At 48.6% G+C, this 8302-nt stretch overlaps 4 protein-coding genes across 4 annotated transcripts; all 4 read left to right on the top strand.

The window, feature by feature from the left end:
- The first annotated feature begins 600 nt into the window (after window positions 1–600).
- On the top strand, window positions 601–2404 carry P175DRAFT_0505464 (uncharacterized protein). Its single transcript, XM_040898100.1, has 7 exons — window positions 601–667; window positions 724–1100; window positions 1154–1575; window positions 1602–1668; window positions 1852–2102; window positions 2175–2196; window positions 2217–2404. The coding sequence occupies exons 2-7, from the start codon at window positions 870–872 to the stop codon at window positions 2334–2336; spliced, it is 1113 nt and encodes a 370-aa protein (XP_040748264.1). The 5' UTR covers window positions 601–667; window positions 724–869; the 3' UTR covers window positions 2337–2404.
- A 1346-nt stretch (window positions 2405–3750) lies between these two features.
- P175DRAFT_0536559 (uncharacterized protein) lies at window positions 3751–4778 on the top strand (the record flags this gene model as incomplete). The annotated part of the gene is made up of 3 exons (XM_040900318.1): window positions 3751–4022; window positions 4096–4603; window positions 4665–4778. 3 exons carry the CDS (start codon window positions 3751–3753, stop codon window positions 4776–4778), a joined length of 894 nt encoding a protein of 297 aa, XP_040748263.1.
- Window positions 4779–5727: 949 nt separating this feature from the next.
- On the top strand, window positions 5728–6983 carry P175DRAFT_0519671 (uncharacterized protein; the record flags this gene model as incomplete). Its single annotated transcript, XM_040899118.1, has 3 exons — window positions 5728–5795; window positions 5828–6067; window positions 6116–6983. The coding sequence occupies 3 exons, from the start codon at window positions 5728–5730 to the stop codon at window positions 6603–6605; spliced, it is 798 nt and encodes a 265-aa protein (XP_040748262.1). The 3' UTR covers window positions 6606–6983.
- Window positions 6984–7507: 524 nt separating this feature from the next.
- Window positions 7508–8288, top strand: P175DRAFT_0536557 (uncharacterized protein; the record flags this gene model as incomplete). Its single annotated transcript, XM_040900317.1, has 2 exons — window positions 7508–7656; window positions 7713–8288. Coding segments are annotated over 2 exons (725 nt in total), but the record flags the coding sequence as incomplete, so codon positions are not given.
- Between the last annotated feature and the right edge of the window lie 14 nt (window positions 8289–8302).

The raw sequence follows: 8302 nt of genomic DNA, 5'->3' as shown, positions 1-8302 counted from the left end.
GCGACCGAGTGTGCTTTGGGTTTTTTGGAAAGAGAAGTTATCTTTCTGCACCGGAAACCCAGCGGAAAAGACGGGGATGGAGCGGCACAAGGCGCATGGTCGAGAAGGTGGCCCTGGACAATGGCTCTCATTTTATCCCATTTGAAAATGGGCAGTGGTGTGCCACAGTGGGTGCAGAATGGATTGAGAAATGGTTCAAGAACTGGACGCAGAGAGACAGGGTTTGGAGTGAATATCGAAGCAAAAAAGTCGGATCGTGATATGTTGAAAAGCACCGACGCGTGGGTTAACGTCGCAAAGTCGAGAGCCGGGACGCAGAGGAGCTCTGATCTGAAAGGTAAGTTGTAGCTGGAACTAACGAAAGGGGGATATTGTCTGTCTACAGTTACCTCTCCCACGTTTGCTAAATATGTGTGTACTCGTGAGTCTACTAGTCAACAGGAGGCGAAGTGTTTTATAATACACCCATTCAATTTCACTATTATTGAACGGATCTTTGTGGGTATGGTTCCCAAATCAATATCAAGAGACTATTACATAGTGCTGATACCGCTGCGAAGTGCGGCGGACATCGCCCGCGAGTTCGCGTTCGCGTTCTGTACCCTATATGGCGTTCCCACCTTAGTAACAGGATCTTGATCTGAGTAATTGGGTTATCAGGCTGAAGGTGAACTCACAGTTACGTATATTGGCTTTGGCAGGCTTACTCAGAAAGTGATTAAGATGTTGTTGTGGTTTCACGTACACAGATTCTGCGGACATAGTAGGGGCCGCTATATATTATGCCCAAAGCCATCCATCACAGTGTTAACATATCGAATACTATACGCAGCTCACGAGGTACATTCTGGCATTGCGTCCCAGCAACTATGGTGCAAGCAGACCTTCTGGAGTACGCCAAAGACATCCAGGCTCGACTGGCTGACATTACATGCTGCTTGGAGAAGCAGGAGATCCACACTGTTCGGAAGGAAGGATATCCTACTGGCCCAGGGTATGAGGAACTAACATCGGCGCGTCTCAGTCTGCTCGAGACAGCCAACGACCTTCAGTACCTTGCGATGGGCCCTACTGAGTGGCTGAAAATGACATTGGCGGTGGTGGGTTAGACGCCATTGGCGACATGATGATGATGATGCTGACTTGGATGCAGAACAAGCATGACCATTTATGCTACTACATGATCGATCAGTTCAACATCCATCAGTCTGTGCCTCTGAATGGGGAAATATCGTATGAGGAACTCAGTGCGGCCTGCGGACTCCCCGTTGACCCCTACGCCGTGTCCTCCGCCATGCCATGCTCAATCACCTTGTTCCGTGAACCTAACCCCGGATACGTCGCCCACTCCGATGCATCCTCAGTGTTCGTCACCGATGCCAAAATGGCCGCATGGTTGGGCCATAACTACGACGAGGTGTTTCGCTGTCTACATGCTGTTCCCGACGCGATTCGAAACCATCCCACATCCGCGGACCCTGGACATACTCCCTGTGGGGTAGTGTTCAACCAGCCAAAGGGCTTCTTTGCTGGATTATTGCAGGACCAGCCATGGAGAGCATCGAGATTTGAACAGTCAATGCAGGCTGTCACGCAGGGAGCCATGATGCCTCTCATATCGTGCGCGGATATGACTGGGGACAATATGGGAACGGCCTTGTCGTCGATGTACGTTACTCTCTTTATCCCTCTTCTTTTCTTTTTTTTTTTTTTTTCAGTTGATCAAGTATAAGCTTACAGTGTCCGTAGGTGGCGGCTCGTCAGGGTTCCAGAGTGTTGCGATTGCCGAATGCTTTCCGAACCTGCGCTTCGTGATCCAGGATATTGAAGACCATAGCAAGATTTTGCTAGAGAATCGGACCGCCGCCGGGTTGTCGTCGGACCATGCAGTTCCAAGTCCATGACTTTTTCCATCCAAACCCACAGACTACAGCCGACGTTTATCTACTGCGCCATATCATTCACGACTGGGGTGATGACTACGCGAGTAAGATCCTGTGGAACATCGCCTCAGTTATGAAGCCGACTGCGCGGATCATCGTCGTTGATATTGTGATCCCCGAGCCTGGTACCTTACCCTGGCAGGCACACCGAATGATCAGGTAGGAAGCCCGAGAAGCAAGGTGATAAATAGAGATTCATCCAGGCTGATTAACGAACGAATCCTTACCTAGGTCTATGGATCTTCAAATGATGGTTATGGTAAATGCAAAGAGCGGACCAAACAAGATTGGAGGAAGCTTCTGGCCAACTCCAACTCCAAATTAAACATACTCAGTATCTCTCAGCCCCCGTATAGCGTTGCGAGTATAATCGAAATTGGGTTAGTACACTAGGGTCCGCTATTGTTCGATGGGATGGAATACATAAAAATAACTTCTTCATATGCCCGTCTCATCTCTCTTCCAGTCCGTACAAAATAGAAAAGTGTCCGTTATTACATCTGAAGTCATTCATAGGGGTTGATAGCACTTCGGGTCCATACACATTAGCCACAGCACACTGTAGCTTCATTTCCCGCGCTCGTTTGCGATGAGGATCGTCTCACCTGTCATTATACGCCCGGAAATCATGGTCGTGGGAAACTTTACCGTTGCAAAGGCTCCCAAGAAAAGATGGGTTGACCAGGTGAACATGCTGGCGAAGAAGATAGCGGTCATATTCTTTCGAAAGACGTCGCAAGGCCTCCAGAGACACGACGAGGAACACTACTTCAACATGCTACAGTGAAGCCAGAGCCCTAATATCATTTTTGTTTGATGTTAGTGGCACCATCAACTCCACTCTCATTCATTGTCTTCTTTCATGCATCCTGAAATGCTGTAGTCTGTATGGTGATAGAGATAGATAGATCGGGCTTCCAGATAGAATCTGCCGCAAATTTGCTCAAGTGCAGCCACTAATGTAGTTTCATTGTCTACCTGGCGTTTTATGAATCCACCTATCCACATCTTTGGATTTGCCTTACACTTCCAGAGTAGATGTGTTGGGCTATAGGTAGTACCAACTCAACAACTATACCTGCTGAAGTTCCTGTCCCAGAGTCACAGTGAAATCTGACATGAGATTTCGTACGGTCACAGCAGAAAATCAACCAGAGTAATCTCATAGCAGTTATTTCATCACGAATACAAAAGTCAAGAAGGGGAGGAGTTGAGGAAGGGAAAAAGGTAGAGACGGAAGGCAGGACCGAATGTCAGAACAGGGAATACTTGATTAACTGGACGCAATAAGTTGGTACTAGGGAGGTATCTCCTGGAAAGGCATGAGATGAGATTCTTATTTCCAGATACTAACAACTAGTACTGTAAGTAAGCCCTGAAGTATGGCATGCCGTGATGATATTTCCTGGATATACCATACAACTAAGATCCTGTTTCAATAGGAATCTCATTATTCAAATAACAGTGAATGGAGCTGGACCTTGATAGTACATCGATATACCTACCTCTATAAGACATTAATACATACAAGCAATCATAAGCAACACAACTTCTTAAAGAGAAACATCTATTCGGAGCATCGGAATAGGCTACTCCCCGGTTAATATAAACATGGGCCATGGATATGGATCAGTTTCTCAATATGATACTGCCCTGACTCCTATCCAGACAAATAGGGGCTATTCGCCAATTCCAGCTAGCTAGGGTCCGCGTGGAGCTTGATATTATCAGGGGGTAGTACATAGGTATAAAAGCCATCTAGACCCCATCTTCAAAGAACACCTCTATCGGCCATTAACTCTTCAACATGGTTACACTTTCGTCTCTGGTCTTTGGGCTGTCCGCTGCTGCTGGGGTCTTTGCCCTTCCCAGCGACCTCTCCGGCGAGCTTTCCAAGCGCCAGACAATCACCACCAGCCAGACCGGCACCAACAATGGATTCTACTACTCGTTCTGGACCAACGGCGACGGTGCTGTATCCTATACCAATGGCAATGCTGGCGAATACAGCGTGACTTGGGCAAACCAAAACGGCGGGGATTTCACCTGCGGAAAGGGGTGGAATCCAGGTAGTGCTCAGTGAGTGTGTGGCTTCGGACCCTGAAGCACGCTAAACATACTGACCCCATTCTTTTTTTTTTTTTGTTTTTAGTGACATTACATTCTCCGGTACCTTCAGTCCATCGGGTAACGCTTATCTCTCCGTTTATGGCTGGACTACCAGCCCACTAGTTGAATACTATATCCTCGAGAGCTACGGCGATTACAACCCGGGCTCCAGCATGACGCACAAGGGAACCGTTACCAGTGACGGCGCTACCTACGATATCTATGAGCACCAGCAAGTCAACCAGCCTTCAATTTCAGGAACGGCTACTTTTAATCAGTACTGGTCCATCCGCCGCAGCAAGCGTTCCAGCGGTATTGTCACCACCGCCAACCATTTTAATGCATGGGCAAGTCTCGGCATGAAGTTGGGTGCCTTCAACTATCAGATTGTGTCCACCGAAGGATATGAAAGCAGTGGCAAGTCCACGATCACGGTCTCATCGGGAGGGTCGTCCAGCAGCGGTACCTCTAAAAGTAGCACCACCACTACCACCAAGACCACCACTCACACTACTGCTTCCGATCGCACCTCCTCTGGCGGCTCGGAAAGTGTGAGTTTCAACCCCTGAGATAGGTCGGTGCCGGATAGTTTCACTAACATTCTAGCAACAGTGCGCTTCTATTTACGCCCAGTGTGGTGGCCTAGGCTGGAAAGGCGCTACCTGCTGCGCATCCGGGTCCACCTGCACTTATTCCAATGCCTACTACTCCCAGTGTCTGGCATAAATTGCCTTGGAGCGCGTTCGAGAAGGGGATTGTGTGGCAGCGAGTCATGGTGAGTGGGGACAAGCGGCTATTGGTGAAAATAGATTATCCTAGTGTGTCTGGTGTTGATTATATCCTTAATCCTTATATTTCCGAAGCGAATTACGGAGTGCTTGTTTCGCTTTCTTTTTTTTTTTTCCGCGTTCACAACTAGGGAGTCACATAAAATCAACTTGACCACCTTCAGTCTCCTTCAAGGGCACAACTTAACCAAAATAGCATCCTAGTAATACTTATCATAAGGGATATTATGAGTCTTATTCGACTGTCGCAAGCATATCATCTTCAACCACCAACCCCAACCGCATCTTGGACCGGTGTATAATCGCTGGATCTCCCCTGCATTTTTCCGCATCCACCCGCAAATCTCGACTTTTGGATGACGTCTGTTCTGCAGAAATGGATAGAGTTGAAGAAAAGAAGTTGAATGGAAAACAGGATCCAAGTCGTTCGGAATATTCGGGGTTGTGGATATTACCTGTTGACTCCACGGGTCTTATATCCAGAGGGTATCGGGAATCCTCTGGCAAGTCCACATTCCTACCTAGGTGCTATCGATCATGAGATACGTAAAGAGTGATAATCTTAGATTTTGACAGTCAAGATTAGTTCCTGCCCCGAAGCTATGTATAGATATCGGTTGTATTAAGTTTAGGGCATATGATAGCTACGTGAATGCATATACACGACTTAGCTCTGACAGTCGTCAGCGCAAGAGGGAAAGTTGAATAAGAAAGATTCCAATGTCCGGGCTTAAGATGGGCTAAATCCGCCCGGATTTTAAGGAATGTCGAGTAATGTATACGGAGACAGGCTTGGAGGTTAATTCCGGGCAGATTTAGTAGATAAATCCAGAGTAGGGATTGAAACATTTCAGTCCATCAGCTCAGAACGAACAACAACAATCACAATGACTTCGAGTACCAGCACTCCCGGCGAGCATTTAGCCGTCATTCTTCCGCAAAAGGATGCCCCAATGTCAATCTCCCTGCGTCCAACACCCGAACCAGGACGAACGACATACTTATCGAGGTGAAGGCTATCGCAGTTAACATCGCCGACTATTATCAGAGGGACCAAGGCATCCCGCCTATTCCGCAATACCCCACGTCCTGGGTTCAGATGTCGCGGGCATCGTGGTCAAGGTTGGATCCAATGTTTCGGCGGATGCGCCCCAAGCCAGGAGCGAGAGTCACAGCATTTGCTAGTGCATTCTTTGAGAACGGATTGCCGGATTATGGCGCATTCCAGTAATACGTGCTGGCTCCAGCCCAGGCTGTAGCTCTTTTACCGGATAGTCTGAGCTTTGAAGAAGCGGCGATGCTGCCGATGGCTGTCTTGACTGCCTGGGACGGTTGGTATGTGATTGGCATTCCACATGATACAAATACACGCCTGAGGATAAGAAAGCCATGCCTGGTCTGGGGGGCCTCCAGCAGCGTGGGCAGTGCAGCGCTTCAATCGGCCAAGATCATGGGGTTCACTGTCTATACAACCGCCAGCGCGAGACACCATGAATATCTCAAACAACTGGGCGCGGACCGAACGTTCGATTATAAGGATGCGGATGTGGTTGCGCAAATCATTCAAGCTGCCAGGGACGATGGGGTCTCCCTGCACAACGCTTATGATGCTGTGGCAGGTTCTTTGGAGCCAACAATGGAGATTCTTAAAGAGCTGAAGGGGGATGCAGTTGCAAAGATAGCACATGCCGCCTTATTGCCTCCGGATGCACCGACTGTGGAGGGTATCGAAGCGAAATTCGTTTACCCCCCTTGGATCCTGTAGAGAGACAGGAGTATTTCCATCAGACGTTCAGAAGTCTGGCTCACAGAGAAACTTGCGTCCGGACAATTTATTTCCCAGTCCACATATTCAGATTATGGGCGGTGGACTTGAAGGACTGAACAAGGCGCTCGACGCACTGCAAGAAAGGAGTCAGCGGGACGAAAATTGTACTTACGCTTTAAGCCAGCGCTAACTCTGGTTCCCTATAATGGATGAGGTGTTCCAGTCATTTATGTGTCATTTTCCGATCTCGTTTTCTGAAGTGGTATACGGTACTGTACATAACCCTAAACAATATACGTCAGGCCATAGGATCGGAAATATATAGTGACTTCTCCCTCCCTTTCCCTGAACTAAACCAGGCCGATAGTTAGTTGCAGCGCATTCCTAGACATGAGTCATTCTTGTTTGGGAGTGTTCTAATCGGATAGCTATGTATGTGTCTTTCTCCCACCCCACCCGCAGATCGCGGTCAGTTGGGGGTGTCGCGTGTCGGGCATTTTTTCGGGCCTCTTTCTATGCAATGGTAATATGGATAGTCCTGTGTCCCTGTGACCGAAATGGCCTAGGTACGCTGTGTCAGTAAACGAGAATATACCGGAAAGCTCTACTCAAATCCCCCATGAGCTTGTTTGTTGTGATCGTTGAGTTGTGTCGGCAATCGAGATCCCAACTAAATGTCCTGAGGGGTCCAACGAGGCTCTCTGTCTGCATATGTGATGCTCAGTGTCACTTGAGGTTGCATCTACTCCGATATTCATTCGGCATCTCGGCTATCAACAGTTTCGGTGGTAATTCTCAGCTGAACCCTATGAAATGGCTGTTTCTCAGTCCTTTCCTGCGTGTTAAATTGCTATCGATTTCCCCACTGTCCACAAGACGAGCAATGACTGCAGTGAATCATGGAAGCAGACCATCACGATGCCCATATAGAGGCAGAAAAGGCAGACGGCATTCTCCAAGATTGGCACGGCGGCGACGACAAGGAAAACCCTAGGAATTGGTCCACTTTTCGAAAGACTACATCCACAGTGATTGTTTGCTTGATTGGGTTTGCAACTACAGTGGGAGCTTCTATATACTCCGCGGGCCATGAACAAGTCAAAGAGCAATTCAATGTATCAACTACTGTGTCGTTGTTACCACTCTCGGCGTACTCGCTAGGGCTGGCCTTTGGACCTATGATTTCCTCCCCCTGTCCGAGACCTTTGGCCGCAAGCTGGTCTATCTTCTTACGCCCCTGGCCGATATTTTTACCATTGGCGTTGGTCAGTCGCGCAATATCGCCTCTCTCATTGCTTGCCGCTTTGTTGCGGGCTTGTTTGCAGCCCCTGGGATTTCTGTCGCCGCAGCTACCATTACCGATTATACACCACCGTCGCAGCGGGTCATTCCGCTAGGAATCTACTACTCTGTTCCGTCCATCGGCAGCGCAATGGGGCCTTTGATAGGGTCTTTTGTGGTGGAGCACCGAGGCTGGCGATGGACAGCATGGACGCCGCTCATGATGGCTGCCGTTTTACACCCGCCAGCACTTTTCCTCAAAGAGTCGTATAAACCGATCATTCTGCAACGACGGGCCCGGATGCTTGGAGCGGCTGCAGGATTGAATGCCGATTCGCGAAGTCTCTCCCAGGGGGCGAAAGAATTCATCACCTCCACAATCGTCCGCCCATTGCATATGTTATTCACAGAGC

The sequence above is a fragment of the Aspergillus ochraceoroseus genome, assembly GCF_002846915.1.
Source record: "Aspergillus ochraceoroseus IBT 24754 chromosome Unknown P175scaffold_25, whole genome shotgun sequence".
In the NCBI taxonomy this organism is placed as follows: Eukaryota; Fungi; Ascomycota; class Eurotiomycetes; order Eurotiales; family Aspergillaceae; genus Aspergillus; species Aspergillus ochraceoroseus.
The sequence above is the reverse complement of the archived record's forward strand: the minus strand, read 5'-3'. Positions and strand labels throughout refer to the sequence as shown.